Source organism: Carcharhinus amblyrhynchos, chromosome 18 (genome assembly GCF_965287045.1).
Source record: "Carcharhinus amblyrhynchos chromosome 18, sCarAmb.v2.hapA, whole genome shotgun sequence".
Classification (NCBI taxonomy): domain Eukaryota; kingdom Metazoa; phylum Chordata; class Chondrichthyes; order Carcharhiniformes; family Carcharhinidae; genus Carcharhinus; species Carcharhinus amblyrhynchos.
In genome coordinates this window covers 9,954,195-9,971,403 of record NC_137341.1, presented here as the reverse complement: position 1 = coordinate 9,971,403, position 17,209 = coordinate 9,954,195, and the positions used below count along the sequence as shown (strand labels likewise).

The following is a 17,209-nucleotide window of genomic DNA, read 5'->3' as shown; positions in this document are numbered from 1 at the left end:
GCTAGAAAGCTTTTGACAAGGTGATGCATAGGAGACTGCTAAATAAGTTAAGAGGCCATGGCGTTAAAAGTAAGATCCTGGCATGGATAGAGGATGGCTGACTGGCAGAAGGCAGAGAGTGGGAATAAAAGGGTCTTTTTCAGGATGGCGGCCAGTGACTGGTGGTGTGCCTCAGGGTTTGGTGCTGGGACACAACTTTTCACAATATACATTAATGATTTGGAAGAAGGAACTGAAGGCATTGTTGCTACATTTGCAGATGATACAAAGATATGTAGAGGGACAGGTAGCATTGAGGAAGCAGGGGGGCTGCAGAAGGACCTGGACAGGCTAAGTGGACAAAGAAGTGGCAGATGGAAAAGTATGCACTTTGGAAGGAGGAATGGAGGTATAGACTATTTTCTAAATGGGGAAATTCTTAGGAAATCAGAAGCACAAAGTCCTTGTTCAAGATTCTTTTAAGGTTAATGTGCAGGTTCAGTCAGCTGTTAGGAAGGCAAATGCAATATTAGCATTCATGTCGAGACGGCGAGAATACAAGAGCAGGGATGTACTTCTAAAGCTGTGTAAGGTTCTGGTCAGACCCATTTGGAGTATTGTGAGCAGTTTCGGGCCTCGTATCTAAGGAAGGATGTGCTGGCCTTGGAAAGGGTCTGGAGGAGTTTCACAAAAATGATCCCTGGAATGAAGAGTTTGTTGGATGAAGAACAGTTGAGGACTCTGGATCTGTACTCGTTGGAGTTTAGAAGGATAAGGAGAATTTTATTGAAATTTATAGTATACTGCAGGGCCTGGATAGAGTGAACTGGTCTGTGTTTAAACCAGTAGGAAAAACTAAAAGCAGAGGGCACAACCTCAGATGAAAGGAACAAATCTTTAAAACAGAGATGAGAAGGAATTCCTTCAGCCAGAAAGTAGTGAACCTGTGGAACTCTTTGCCACAGAAGACTGTGGAGGCCTGGTCATTGAGTGTCTTTAAGATTCTTGATTAATAAGAGGATCAGGGGTTATGGGGAAAAGGCAGGAGAACGGGAATGAGAAAAATATCAGTTGCGATTGAATGGCAGAGCAGACTCGATGGGTCAAGTGGCCTAACGCTGCTCCTATGTCTTATGGTCAACGATTGAAATGGTGGCTGAGGCAGAACAATTTATTGCTTCCTTCTTGTTTAAACAGGATTAAAACAGCTTGATACTGATTTTGCATTTTATTGTAAACTTTGCGTTTAGCACTGGGATTGTTAAACTTTAATAATTTACTGATTAATTTTGTGCCTTAATAGCAGGTCTATTGCATAACAATTCCTAATAATGTGCTGATATGCTCTATGGGTTGAATTCTCCAACCTCACCTGCAGCTGGCATTGTCCCGTCCCACTGCAATGAATGGAGATTTGGCTGAATGCCAAATTCTTTGTCTTGCTGGCAGCAGCAACAGGACATGAATGGCTGAAGAATTTGGGCCTATATTTCTTATAACACCTAGCTAAATTGTAATGAATTGCTTATAAATATTCCCATTGGTATTCTATTCCACTGCATCACTTAAAAATCTCACCTGTTCCTAACCAACACTAGTGCGGTCAACCATCTAGCATTTGCAATTTTGCTCATGATTTATTGCTTTGTACTTTTGTTTTAAAGTATGTGATTGGTAATGATAGGAGGGAGAGAAAAACAGTCTTGGTCTCCCTGTGAATCATGTACCTTAAATCTGTAGTGCACAATTAATAATTTATGATTGATGTGAGTGTTGCCCAGGCTGCTAATCCCTGTGTATTATTTTCTTAACATTTAAAATTCAATTTGAATAATTGTGACTCAATTTTGTCTTTTAGATGAATAATAACTGCTCCTAAAGAGCTAAAATTCATGAAAACAGGTGTACAGTTTATGATTATGATTTGTTTTTTAGGCTGCTGTGTTTTTTGGCACTCTAATAAGAAATTCGACTCTAAATTTTGATGAGTAAGTATTTTATTCTCAAATGCATTGGTGTAACCTTTCACAAGGCATTGTTACCTTCATGTTAAATGTCTTAGCTGAAATAGCACGAAGGAAATTTGATAGGGATTATATAATACTATCATGGAGGCTAGTATTCTGTTGCGATTCAATCAGTAGTATATACAGAGAAGGCTTTTTTTTAGATCTCCAGCTGATCAAATTCCGCATTTGCTTCGGTGGAATATCAATTTCATCCAAAATGCATATTTACTTTTAGTTCCAGTATCACATTTGAGCCATGATAGTTTGAACAATTAAAAATGTGCAAGTTATATGGGATTGGCCATAATGAATTGACCCTGACTGTATCAACATGTGTAGGTTCGGGGGATTAGCAGGGTAAATACATGGGGTTATGGGGATAGGCGTGAGTGGGATGCTCTGTTGGAGAATCAGTGCAGGCTTGATGGACTGAATGGCCTCCTTTTGCACTCCTTTTATACATAGGAATTCTATGTATAAGGGCCTGGCACCTATAGGTATAATACAGGCCTGAGTACAGTACTACGTACACAGTGATTGAGAGAACACACCACCCGCAACTGGGGGTTAGTTAAGTGTTGGACAGCGCGGTGTGCACAAGCAAACATGAAGACTATATGCATGTACATAATTCTTGTAGTTAATAAATACATACATTTAAACAGACTATGAAGACTTCATTAAGACTACCGAACAGCATCCAACGCCCTACAATAATTATAATCTACATAAATGTCAAAAAAAACTATTATAATAGATCCTTATTACTAATTGCTAGTTTATGAGAGTCTCATTGCAAACATGTTATTCTACATTGCAGTGTTTCAACCCCTATTCTTCAAGGTTACAGTTGTGCAGCAGGAAAGAACTTGAACAGTAATCAATTCCAGAAGTTTGTTCAAGCCACAAAGGGTAAGACTTCACTGAACCATGATCAGGTAAGCTAATTTAAATATTAAATTATTTGTGCATCTATATAAATAGGAAGAAGTGACATATAGTTATTGTCTTCTGGTACAATTGAATTGAGGAGTGTAAGGATACCATCTACATCTTTAAGTTGAAATTGTGCTCTGCTACTAGCAATGAATGTTTTAATCATATACAAGTCTTTTGTGTATTATTTTAACAGAAGTCTATATTTTCTATAGATTAATGCCTTTTTAAACATACAGGCAAAGGAATTTCTTAAACAAATTAATTGATTCATCAAACAGCACAATTTCAATCCTTTTGTTTAACTTGTGGTTGCAACTTTTTTTCAAATTCAATCTAAAATTCTGTTTCAAGGCATTTGAAAATAATGAATGTTATTAAATTACCATTTTTGTTTGATACACTTACATAAATAGAAAGCAGAATTAAACACCCAAGATATTCACAGATGCTAATATTTATTATCATCCTTTGAGGATCTATATTGTAGAAATAAATTAAAGCTATTTGAATCTGTCAATTGCATATAATAATCTTTCTCAATATGGGGCATAAATCAATGAACAAAATTATTAAGGCTGGTATATTAGGTTTATCAGATCTTAATTAATGCCCTATGACCAATTTTTGAATAAGATAGAGAGAAGCAACATCAAAAATTTAAGTTAAAATTTACAACAATTCTGGCTTTGTGAACAACTAAATTATATGGACCTCCTTTAATGCTGTATATGTTTTTATGTGAATGGGCTATTTTAATAATTCACCATCAGTTAGAAAAGAAAACTATTTATTCATTGTTTGCTCTCAATAAAACTGTATTTAATACTTTCTTGGATAAATCCATATAGCCTGTAAGCAGGATAACGCTGATAAATGTACAAATTAAACAAAGCTCGGTCTCATTAGATGTTTTATGAATTTTATTTAACAATGAAAACTTGTTTCTTTAGCTGATTTGCATGGCCAGAAGACTGAATCCCAATGAAACACCAGGAAACATTTCTGCCTTACCCGAGGATGTCTTGTTATTCTATGAGTAAGATTTGCATTATTTTTTTCTTTTGCATAAACAGGTGATTAAACAATTATTTTCAATATAAGATACTTATCCTACTTTCATTCCTCAAGAACTGGAATATTTATAGCTTCTACTTGTTACTTCCAGACTTGACTATTCCAAAATTCTCTCTCATCCTTTGCCCTCCATAAACTTGAGCTCGTGCAAATTTCAACTGCCTATATCGTAACTTACATCAAATCCTGTTCATCATCATCCCTGTGCTTTCTGACCACATTGGCTCTAGGTCACCAAACAGTTCCATTTTAAAATTCTTATTCCTCATGTTCAAATCCCTGATGCCTTTGCCCGTTCAACTAACTTTCTTTAGCCCTAAAATATTCAACAAACTTTGTTAGAAGCCAGAAAGTGAAAATGTAGGAAGTTGGAGAAATGGCAACAAAACTTGTTTCCCTCCAGCAGCCCCACCGTGATCATGATCGATGAAAGGTCAGCATTTATAGTACAATGGCTAAGAAACAAAAAAAGAAGTGTAATTAATCATAAAGTGGAACTTAACTTGTAATATTCAACTTTTTAGCCCTGAAATATTCTCAAACGAAACCTGCACAGACTTTTATCGTGCAGTTGGTCGTGCCAACATTAACGTCTTGCCTCAAGGATCTCAAACAAGGAAGAATCTATTAGAAAATGCTAAAAAATGCCTGGTGAGCACAAACTCCAATTCAATAATAGGATCTGTATTTAATGAATTGAACACTAACAATGGGGATAGACATTTTTGTACTTCATGTGGTTGGCAGCACACTGCTGCTCGTTTGCTGTGCAAGAAAGCTGTGAGCTTGTGTTCCTTATTTGTAAATGTTTGTAACATAACACTGTGAAGTGTTTCTTGGTTAGTGTTACTGGTAATACAATTCCACATCTGATTATTGAGTAGGTTAACAGTTAGTAATTTCCAATTAATGACTTATATTTTGGAATTGTGATGTCAATAACGCCTATTTACAAACAGATTATTGGCGATACCATTACTGGCAATTCCATCATCTGTGGTTTGTATGTGAAGAGGGGTTTATACATCAAGGGGTAGGGTATACTGCCCACCCCACCATGTGTTTCATGGTGGCGGGAGGCGACCATTGGCTTATTGGATCTTTAGTCCTGAAGTTTCCCATATACTGCACCCCTCGACATCATGAAACCTGCAGCTAGGAGGCGCCATTGGCAGGACTGCAAACACCTAGAAAGTTCCAGCCATGGCTTCTGGTTAATCTGCAATTAACTAAACACAAATTATCTGACCTTTCCTGGCACCTAGAAAATATGCAATTAACCTTCATTGTTAATCATTCAGATCATGATATTGCAACATTCAAATGAAAAGGTCACTTTTGAGACCACGGAAAGTGGTATTCATGGAGTACGTTCTTCAAAAGTATCATCGCACTGAATTTTTTAAATTTTTGCAAATTAATTATTAAAAGAACACTGTCCATATTTTTCTTAAATGGATTTTATCTTATTTGCATGTAATAAATTGGTATGCAGGTACTCACGCTATTCTTCAGCTGGAAAAGATACTTGTACAGTACCTTTTCATTCTGGCACATCAAGCCCTTGGGATCAATAGACAAAAAAATGTTGTTGGTGCAAACTGAAATTAAAACAAGAGTTTCTTGAAATAATCAGTCCATTCAGTGGGTGGCACAGTGGTTAGCACTGTTGCCTCACAACGCCAGAGACCTGGGTTCAATTCCAGCTTTGGGTGACTGTGTAGAGTTTGCACGTTCCCCACTTTGTTTGCATGGGTTTCCTCCAAGTGTTCTGGTTTCCTCCCCCACTTCAAAAGTGTGTAGGTTAGGTCAATTGGCCATGCTCAATTGCACCTTAGTGTTCAAAGACATGTACGTTAGCTGGATTAGCTGTAGTAAATACCTGGGGTTACCAGGCTAGGGTGGGGGGTTGGGCCTGGGTAAGATGCTCTTTCGGAGAGCTCATGCTAACTTGATGGGCCAGTTGGCCGACTGCTGCATTGTATGGATTCTGTTAACCAGCATCTACTTTAATGGCATTGTGCGTCAACCCACAGAACATGTACTGCAGCTCACCACTACCTTCTCGATGGCAAATAAGGATGGGTAATAAATGCTGGCCATCCAGTGAGGCCCATGTCCCAAGAATGAATTTAAAAAAAACTTGTGAAGGGAACAGACTAGTAGTCTCTCCTTCAGAACCTGAGAACTTTTTAACTTTAATTCAAAGTAGCAGCTCCAGAAAAGCAAGTCACAATCAAAACAGAGGTTTCATTCACAGAATGTACTGAATAATCCCAACTGGGGACGAGATCCTGTGGCAGGGACAGGAGCCTAGGGAGTTACTTGTGGAGGCTGGTGGGAAAATATAGCAAATCCTCCTGCCCTGACCTCATTAATTATGCACCCAGGGGTTTTGCGCCACCTTCCATGGTGGAGTAGGCCTGATGCCCAGTTGTCTGCCATTCTGTTTTGGTGCCATATTGAAAAAGTACCCAACATCACTGACCCATTATTGAAGAAAGAACGTGGAGTTTCTGAAAATGATGGATCTCTGGGAGCACTCTGAAACCAGAGGACGATCCCCGTCAGTACACTGAACCTGTAAGGTTTCATCTGTAGATGATTTCCTCCCCCCACCTCATTCACTGCTGTGATGTTCCAAAGTCCAGTGTGGCTTCAGCTTCATTCTGGGCAACCCCAGGCATTGTTCAGGTGACTCCCGCAGGTCACATCGTTCCAGATGTTTTTTGTCCTGGTGCCGTCAGATATGGATGGTCAGACCTTCAGCTGCATCCTTTTAGTGGGATCAGTTTCACACCGCCCTCCAGTAGGCTCCCTGATCCGCCATTGTAGCCACCAGCGAAAGATCCCATTGTATGTTAGCGCTGGTGTGAAGCCAATTTTTGGGCCTCCCACTGAATTCTTCCCTCTTCCCCACAATGATCCCCCCCCCCCCCAACCCCATCTCCCTACACTTGATTGAACCTGGCATTGGGGTCTTCTGTAGTTCCACCCTCCATTTTTCATATAATGCATTAAAAGTCTATATAATTTTGTTCAAATCAACGTGACAGGAATTTTCACTGGCAGATGCGGCAGTTCGCTGGCCATTATGTTAAGCTTAGTTAGACTCTGTGTGGAATACCGTGCACAGTTCTGGTCTACATATTATCAAAAAGAATACAGTGGGACTAAAAAAGGTGTAAAATAAAATTCACAAGGATAATACCAGGCTCAGATTTCCAAAATCCATCCCCAGAACTTAAAGATACACTTCTCAGGAAAGGCTGAACAGAATAGATCCTTCTTTTTCTAGAAAAGAGAAGGCAGAGGGTTAACCTGATAGAGGTCCTTACAATTATGAAAGGAGTTGATAGAGTAGATGGAGAGAATAGGTTTCCTACTAATGGAAATGTCCAAATCTAGAAGTCATAAATATAGTATAAATGCATTTGAGAATTCAGGAGGAGTCTCTTTACCAACAAGTGGTAAAAATGTGGAACACATAGAGTCATTGAGGCAAATATTTCACATGTACTTAACGGGAAGCTAGAAAAGCACATACAGAAAAAATAAATGGGGTAAACAGATGCAGTTACATAAATTAAAACAGGAGGAGGCTGTTTTGGAACAGAAGTACCTACATAGTTAAATGGGGCCAAACAGCTTGTTTCTGTGTAAGGATGGGAAGAACTTTAACAAATGTGGGGGCAGAAGCGGTTGTTGGGTGTGTCGGGGACTAAACTCTTTAAGATCAGAATTCTAACCAAACCTGCCTCAAAGCAATTACTTCTTGTTTTGACTGAGAGGGGAAGGTTGGTGGGTGGGAAGGGAGCAGTGTTTGCTATTTAAGTGCGCTAATATGCTATGAGTGCCATTGTTATCCAGCTGTTTAACTTTAACTTTGGAAGGTCAGGTTCCCATCTTTGACAACTTGGCAGCTAGGTTCAAGCAAGAACTACAGGTTCTGAGAGCTGACTGCCTTGCACCTACCAGTTACATCCAGCGTGACTGTCTGGCCATCCCCTACCACCTAACCCTCTGGCCTATCCAACCAGGCTTTGACCTTCCAATCCCCTCCCGAATCCTAGACCTCTGATTATCTTCTTGGACCTCTACTCTTTTCAGTCCTGTCCCCGGGTCTGCAATTTCCACTACCCCACCCATAGGCAACTTGCATCACTCCCTTTCCCTCCCTTTGCTCCCTTGTGGCCTCCAACCTCCTACCTAAATGATCAACTTGTATGACCCATGTTCCCAGACCCTTGGATCGCCTGACTGAGATCACCTCCCCTACCGGTTCACCAGTCACTAACCTGGCTTGTTCCATGGCCTGCACAGTCCTGTTCCAGGACAGACCTGTTTCCTGTACAGGAAACTAAGCCTGTCAACCTGCTGGGTTCCAGGCAGGGAACCGTTTGGTGACATCATGCTATGGATTTAAAACTCCACAGTCTGTGGAAGAATCATTATTTTACAGATTTCTTGCAGTTTTCCAACTTCCTCTGCCACATGTTCCCAATTTACTTCTAGCAACTGTACTTAAATATCGAATGTTCTCATTTCCAGCCGCCCACTTTCCTTGCCAAGGAAATTACAAATACTTCAGAAAGGTACTAGCAGACAGATTAAAGAAAAAGAACATAATCTAAAAGCACTGCTCACTTCCTTATCATTTTATACTTATTCTTATTTTCAGAAAATTTCCAATGAAAGTCTGTCACAGAGTGATGTGACAATATTGAATAATTTGACCTGCGACTATGAAGAAAACATCATGAAAGCTGATATTTCTATATTAGAGGCTTTGAAAAATTGTGCTGACTATACATCCACTCAACAGAGAGATATTAATTCCCTGCTAAACAGTAAAAGCAGCACATTTGGGTAAGTTTCAACATTCCCAATTCTTTCACGTGGTAGGTGACACTACTAGAAATAACCTAAATATTTGTTCTCCCTCAGCTTCATGTTTTCTGTATCATTAAAATATACTTATTTCAAAGTAATTTTATGAACATAAATGGTTTGACTATCATTGATGGCACAAAGACCTGGGGAATTTAGTATTAATGTATTGTGAGGGATAGATTGTGTACAAGGCATTATTCAAGTTACAGAAATTGTATAATTGTCATTGTATTTTGAGGATTGGGACATTTTATTATAAGCAATTATTTCCTTTTGTATCATATTTTAAAAATGTCTAATATTAATATTCAAGTTTAATACAGTTTGGTTGTATTGTGCTTATCTTCTTTAAAGAAACTATTAATTACCCTACATATTGCTCTGCAAAGTTTAAACCAATTTTACCTGAATAAAATATTTTGCCTTGTATTTGTAATCTCAAACACTCTTAATTTTTCAATAACTTGCGCATTTTTAAAATTTGTCTTCAGTGATCCCTCTACATGGACAACATCCACACTAAGAAATTTGAATGCACTTGTGTTTGTTGTGGATAAAAATACATGGAATAAAGTCAACAAGGTAATTAATAGGCTTTGAAATTCTATTAAATGGATTAACATTTCTATTGTAATACCTGACAATAGTATTTGCTGCAATAAATGTGCTAAGCCCTAGTATAGCTGGCTTTTGGTATTTTAATTAGCTGATTTACAATATAGTAGGAAGTCTTGCAACACCAGGTTAAAGTTCAACAGGTTAATTTGGAATCACAAGCTTTTGGAGTGCTGCTCCTGTTGAACCTGTTAGACTTTAACCTGGTGTTGTAAAACTTCTTACTGTGCCCAGCCCAGTCCAATGCCGGCATCTCCACCAGATTTACAATATGTTGATGTGCTGGAATCTCCATTAATCGCATTCCAATTATTTACCTTCTTGATGACTTAACCAACCAGCATCCTCAGTCTTACCTCAGTTCAGAGCATGCTATTGTTCGCTTGATATTTATTTATATTATGTTTCTTTTCAAACTGGGGCCTAATGTGAGGTTTAGAGTTTTGAGGTATGAAACCCTTTGAATTAAAATAAACTCTAAAGTCCAAATTTTTAATTTCTAACACTCAGTTGCACTTGACCTACAAGCGACAAACAATTAGTATTTATGAATGAAGAAGAATTTATGAAGCAAGATTCATCCTATTGGTTATAGAACGAGATTCATCTCATGTCACCCCACCTTTGCAACAACCCCTACTTTATGGGTCATAAACTTCAGGTGTTTACAGTTCATCACAAACAAATGTATATCTCCGCCCAGATAGAGAGAAGCCATAAATAGTCACATTCTCCTGTCAATATATCTTAATCAAAACCCACACTAAAGCTATTAAATTCAACAGTTAAGACCACTTCTTATAATACGAGTGAATAAAGGTTTGATCTCTGGTACAGATCCATTAAAGTAATGCATGTTTAAGCAGTGTCATCTTCAATTCAGATTGCGTTAACTATGCCTTCTGATTTAAAAACAAACACTAATCCTATTTTGGCCAATAAAACAGCTTCAGCTCCACTCAACTGAACTTCATAAAACAATAGAACAAATTTGTTTCTCCTGCTTCCCCAAGTATCTTGACTATTAATTGCCCCACAACAAGTCAAAACTGAACCACTTAATTTTAGACTGTGCTTACAGAACAAACCACATTGATATTACAGTTTCTAAAAATTAGTAGAATTGTCAAAATCTTAGGCTGGGGAATTAACTGTACCATGACCAAACAAAAACTGAGGATATAGTTATTATCTGCTAATTCCCATACCCATTAGGCAAAAAGAAACCATTTTATTGCGATGAATAATGGTGATACTAGTGTAATATTTTCTACTTTTCTCATGACACTTATCAGATGTTAGTTATATTAATGAACACAGCCCAAAACTGAGTTTTCCAGAAATCTCTTGATATATTAGCCTCTTCCCTATTTATTGTCGCTGTTATTGCAATAGACAAATGTATGGTGTAAATGGCTGTGAGAATTATCTGCTGTTCAGCACAAGCTGGTTAATCCTATGGCCTAATTTTGGCAGAGGTGGAAGGACTAATGCGAAATGGCACTGGAGCTCATAATCTGTAAATTCTGCCCCTGTATGTGACAGGGAAGGGGGTATGGGTATAAGGAGAGGTGTCTTTCACACATCTATGTTTCACTGAGGCAGAAACATATTTAATGCAGCCGTCTTGCCTCGGAAGCAATTTTCATCACCCAGATCTCTGAAACACGATTTGTGGCTTTGCAGCTTGGAGGAGAATGTCTAAATCTATTGCCATTCTTTGGAGAGGCTCGATGCTCTTTTGGAAAGGTCCAGTGCTCTTTTGGGATTTTTATGCGTAGACCTGAACGTACATATGAGGTGGACAAGGTTCATAGACCTGTCCAGCCATCAAGTCATTTAAAGCCCATGTTCTTTCAATTATGAAAATAACCCAGCCTGCTGTGTATCTCAAGTTGAAAAATATCAGTGCTTTCAATTTCAATAGGTGGTTGTTGATATAAGCCTGAGAGCTCCTACTGCTTGACTGCTTCCACAACCTATCATTATCATAGTGGGGGGAACTGTAATTTCACAGTTTTTTTGACAGCTCCAAGTGGTTGTAAAGAGATTCAGTCGCTTTGATGTGAGCCTACGGATGCAGCGCTTTTTTTATATATACAAATTAAATGCTTCAAGGGATTTAAATGCCCTGAATGGGATTTTATCAACGAGAGTTTTTTTTAATAGTGAAGTCTGTAATAAATTCTCAGGACTTTATTTCATCTCAGCATGTCTTTTGTGATCTGCCCATTATGGATACTTATTGAATGGCATGGAGGAGGGTGTAAAGGAAAGGGGTAGGGGTGGGTGTATGCATTGGGGTTGGCAGTAAGTTGGCATAGAGGTTAAAAAGGACCATGGAAATGGGTTGAGGGGTCATGGGTTGACATGAAAGAAATGAAAGTCCATAGCAGTTGGTAGAGAAGCATTGGTTGGAATGGAGAATGTGGGAGGCCTCAGGAGGGTGAATGGGAGAATGAGTTGGCATGGGAAGTGTATGATTGGTTGAAGGGGAGTGAGGTTGAGATGGCCTCTGTTTTTATGATGTCTGGGACACCATTCCAGAGCATCAAGGCAGTCCTTTTAACCAGCCCACCTCAGCACTTGGTAGCCCTTGTGGCTGACTCTGAACTGTGTTTTTGAAGGCAGCAAGCCTGATTCCAGTTTGTTCCTGCACTTCCTGACGAAATGCAGGAAGGAAGGGCAGTACAACATTTATGGTGTGCCCTATATGCATCCCTGTAAATTTACCCCATGGAAAAAGACATTTTAAGCACTCTGATAAGTGTAAGCTTTATTGACATGCATCTAATCTAGTATTTTAAAGACTATTTTTCTGAAGGTAGCAATTATTTGTTTTTTCATAATGGTGTTTTTTCTTCCACAGACTGTTATTTTAGAAGGCTTGAGACCCTACGTGAGGAGACAATCTGGATTCCAAATCTTAAAGCAACGAAATTTACTCTCAAAACTGTCCTTAACCTCAAGATCAAAACGTGCAATTGGTACATAATCATGTAGTGTTGCAAACTCTGGTCAGAAGTATTCTTGCTGTTTTGATCATTTGCTGTTCTTATCACATTATTTCTGGCATGGTGACTTATTTGTTATTGTATCTCTCTCGAATTTGGATTCCATGTAGAGGTGATAATTCTGAACTGGAAGTCTGTGTCAAAGTTGATCTGCAGTTGTACTTAATGCCAAAACCAACAGCTACAGGCTGACCTGAACATAATAGAGTGTAATAGAACATAATAGAGAGGCTGCACAAAGGGCAGTGGACTTGTTTGACTTGCTACATATAGGGCACATCACCCTAAACTCAGCACATCAACAACAATTCTAAATTGACCCTATACTCTATTTCAATAACAAAGTTTTCATGGAATTGTAGAAATTACAATATAGGGAGGAGGCCACTTTGATTGGACTGATGTTTCCTCTATTTCTGCCATTCCCCTAGTAAGATCACATTCCTCCTCTTATGAACATTTCCATGTTTACTTTTAAATTCTTTTTATCTCAGTAGTCACGTGTCATGAAGCACTCAGTGATTTCTTCTTCTTTCTCTTCCCACACCTGTCTGTTTACATAGCTCGTAATTCTTGGAACAGGTCACTAGCCTGTCACCAGAGGCTTGTAGGGACACCACATCAAGCATGACTGATGAGGAGTCTCTCCCACACTTACCAGTGTGTTTGGAAAGAGCTTGGAGATTGACATTCAATCTTTTTGATATGAATGCACCTTCCTTGACCATTAAATCCTGAGGTGGGACTCTAAGCTGGAGCTTCTGACTGAGAGACAGGGCCAGAACCCACTGCGCCATAATTCAGTGGTTTAATTGCCTTTGATTCAAGAAATTCTTTCATCCTTCATTCTTAGTTCATTCAGTGAGAATTTTCCATCTCATTTTGCCCTTTATTGAAAACAATCCTTGACTGCGACCCGGAGTACACATGTTTCACACCTCATTTTACTAGCTGATCCTGTCAAGTCATTGCTCTTTGTTCACCATGATGCTGTTGCTTTGCATCATTTGAATTTTGTTTCGAATTCCTTCCCCTACCCATGTTGAAGATTGATGACATATCGGAGAGAAATGGCAAGGTTGATACATCAAATACCACGAAAATTGACATCTCACGTGGAAAGTCCCAATGAATACGAAAATATATAGAATGTGATCTTACCGCCCATTCATGCCACGCTCCCACTGCAGCAAAGACAGATAATTTGGTGCCCCGCCAAATTCCCGTTCACTGCAGTGAGATAGGAAAATCCCACTGGTGTGAACGGTCAGTAAGTTCCAGCCATAATGTTTAGATTGTCCTGTTATTCCTCTTGGGCATATTGGATTACCATAGCACAGCACTGTAAGGAAATTCAGCTGGTTTCCATGACTGTTAAGTGATCATCCTTGTTCGGCTTTCCTGCAAGTGGGGTACCCAGACAATGTAACATACCCAGATGCAATAACAGGATGATTTTCCCCAATGACTAGACAATCAACAAATTTGAATAGAGCTCTTCCAATGGCTTAGTGACCCAATGCAACAGCTAGTGTGTTACTCAGCCTTAGGGAGCTAGGTGACCTCTGGTGTTGAAGAACTTGCTAGTGCTTGGTCTCAGCTCACACATTAGGAAGACAAATTCTAGAAAGCCTTACCACAACATAACTCACTTTCAAGAAGGAAGACGTAAGTACGTCAGCTTTTGTAATAATGCAATAAATTACATTTGCTTCTCAAACGTAATGATCCTTCTATTTATTATTGCATTTGTAGGATGCTCACTTGATCAAATAACACCAGATAAGACCTTTGACGCAATGCTACCTGCACAGTATGGAGCAGCAGATTTGGACGCATGTCTGGATGATAATGTACTGATTGATCAACTGTCTCAGCTAGGAAATCTTGCCTTTTCTACAGAACAACTTCAAGTTCTGAAAAATAAATTGAATCAGGTAAAGATGCATAGTGTGAAAATAAATGTTGTCAGCTTAGCCAGGGGAATATTGAGATCTGTACCTGATGGCCTTTGTCTGTAGATGTAATTCAAATGAACAAGTGTTTTCTCTGTCGGTGAAGGGGAAGTAATCTTGAAAAAGATCCTACACAAATTATGAGCTTTAAGTTTAAATGATAATTACATTCAAAAGTTTGCTTTATCCTTCTGTTTACTTATCTTAATATGTGCTGTAAAATTTTTCTTTTCTGCCCATTCTGCTATTTTATTCGATGAATTATCTCTGTCAGTATGTTTCAGATAGATGGGTGCAGACAGAATGTTCCCTTCATAGGAGAATCTAAAGTTGCTATTTAAAAGTAAGGGTTGATCATCTAAGATGGAAGGTTGTGAATCTTTAGGACTCTTCTTGGAAAGGCAGTGGAACCAGAGTCTGTGAATATTTTTAAGGCAGAGCTATATTCTTGATAAGCAAGGGGGTGAAAGGTTATTGGAGATTGGTGGGAATGTAGATTTGAGGTTGCAATCAGATTAGCTATGATCATATTGACTGGCAGAGCTGGCTCGAGGGGCTGAGTGGCCTACTCCTGCTCCTGATTTGTATATTTGTACAGTAAAACACTTTTTTTGGTGGAAATTATTGTGGCTCCCTCTCGCAGCAGTCAAACTTATTGCTTGAAGTATTTGGGCATAAGTCATTAGGACAGTGTGGGAACAGAAGACCATTCAGCCCCTCAAGCATGTTCTACCATTCAAGTTGACCGTGTCTGATTGTGACCAAACTTCACTTACCCACCTTTGGATAAGTGTATTAATGGATATGGAACAAAAATGTATGTTAGGCTGGAATTTTCTGGCCATTCGCACCAGCAAGATCTTCTGGTCCCACCGATGGCAAACCCTGGTGCGGATTCCCTGGCGATGGGTAGAGGAGGGGGTGGGAGGGAGGATGCGTACAATGGGGAACTGGTTTTTCAGCACCAATGGCTGGCCACCTCTACTGTTGTGAAACACTGCAGGGAAGCATGGAAAAATCCTGCCTTTAACATCAATATTAGGAAGAGACCTGGAATCCACAGCCATTGGTGGCGAGACAGGTCCAGATTTTCACCCCACTCTTTCCATTTTTCCGTTATTAGCTGAGATAACACAAATGGAATTAGAGTTTTTGTAAAATGGCACATCCAATCGTAAACATAACTAAATTTCTTCCTGGTCAGAATTACTATTTCAAAGGTGAAATTATCCTTTTGTAAGCCAATTGCAAAAAATCAACATAGCTGTTATCCCAGAGTGACTATTTCATTGAGCATTCTTCGTAGAGAATGAAGCTCAAGAAGCATATCCCAAGAAATCATGGGCTGCGGGCTTGTGATGTTGACCTGCACTCCCTGCTAGTGTCAAATAGCTGAATTATCCCTCTTCATCTCTCTGCTAGTAGTAATCTGAATACTGCCAGGTCATTTCAATATTTAAGGCTACTCGTTACCAGCCGGAGAGCAACCTTCACTATGCAATAAGCAGGTGAATTCTGCTTCTACAATAATGACAAACCACGGCAGAGGGAAGCGTTCATGGCAAGTTGAAACACGAATATTCCGTTGCAAAGATATCAAGATTCTGATATCAGATTTTACCTCCGTCAATGGACGAGAGATGCAGGCATGCAGCTACTCATGTACATTTACCAGTACACTGATAGTTAACAACACTGTATATAACAGATAATTCTAATGGTGTTTGGCAGACAAGCGTGCATGAAAATGAAGGGGACATATAAATATGTACAAATAGAGAGCTTCATTCAGTTATAGAGGAGAGCATCCCTGTTGTACAGAGGGCACAAAGTTAAGAGCTCATCAAGTAATAAGATCTAGGACCTTGATGAAGCACATGAGATTTTTTTTCCCCAAAATCCATTTGACTTCTCTCCCTCTCAGTTTTCACAGAAGAAAATAATGCCAGTATTAAAATATGTGTTTGTATTTATTTTGTTACCAATAAAGTCAGGCTCTTTCGGTACTATAGTGTCCATGACGGAGAATATCCCAGAGTTGCTCCAACACGAAGAGAAATGTGGAGCTACTGCCGGCTAACTTAGAATTGCCCACCACAGAAACATTGTATTTCCCTGCTCTTAGGGCTTCCCAGTAACTTGCCCTGGTGAAGAAGGTGCATCGTGGCATTAGTGGACCCACCATTTAATTTACATCACCAGATTAGCCAGACATGGTGAAAGATCTTTATCGAGCTTCTCCTTCTGAAAGATACAATAAATAGAAAACGTTCCTGTTACCCTACTATCAAAAAGGATCAGTAGTTTGGTCCTTTTTATTCTAAATCATGTACAATGGTATGAACAAATGTTATAATTCTGAGTGTTTCTCAAACAGATTTATGCACATGGGCTACCAGAAGAAAAAGTTTTGGCGCTGGGATACATTGCAACCGTGTATAATTCTACAGAAATCAGCACCTGGAATGTAACCAAACTGGAGACAATTTCAGCTGTACTGCCAAACAGCCAGAGTGATGACACGGTACGACAAATATAAGGAAGCTTGTAACAAAAATCATTCCATTGAATTCACTATGATTCAAAGAAGATCTGCCTTAAAAGTCGGACAATTTAGGCTGGGATCTTGGTTGTTCCTGGATACGTGGAAATATAGGACAATAAGAGGAGACTGGAATGGAGTCATTTGGGTTGATGTTATGGCAATATTCCTTTGCTATCCTTTCAGCAT

The 17,209-nt window shown here is 39.1% G+C and overlaps 1 protein-coding gene across 1 annotated transcript in view; it reads left to right on the top strand.

The window, feature by feature from the left end:
* LOC145354828 (otoancorin-like) overlaps positions 1-17,209 on the top strand; it is a 60,823-nt gene that overhangs the window by 37,401 nt on the left and 6,213 nt on the right. Inside the window, exons 19-27 of the mRNA XM_080206336.1 lie at positions 1,915-1,967; positions 2,809-2,926; positions 3,878-3,963; positions 4,526-4,652; positions 8,683-8,870; positions 9,386-9,476; positions 12,379-12,496; positions 14,279-14,460; positions 16,856-17,002. Of these exons, the coding sequence (XP_080062462.1) occupies positions 1,915-1,967; positions 2,809-2,926; positions 3,878-3,963; positions 4,526-4,652; positions 8,683-8,870; positions 9,386-9,476; positions 12,379-12,496; positions 14,279-14,460; positions 16,856-17,002 (1,110 nt within the window). The remainder of the gene's footprint in view (positions 1-1,914; positions 1,968-2,808; positions 2,927-3,877; positions 3,964-4,525; positions 4,653-8,682; positions 8,871-9,385; positions 9,477-12,378; positions 12,497-14,278; positions 14,461-16,855; positions 17,003-17,209) is intronic.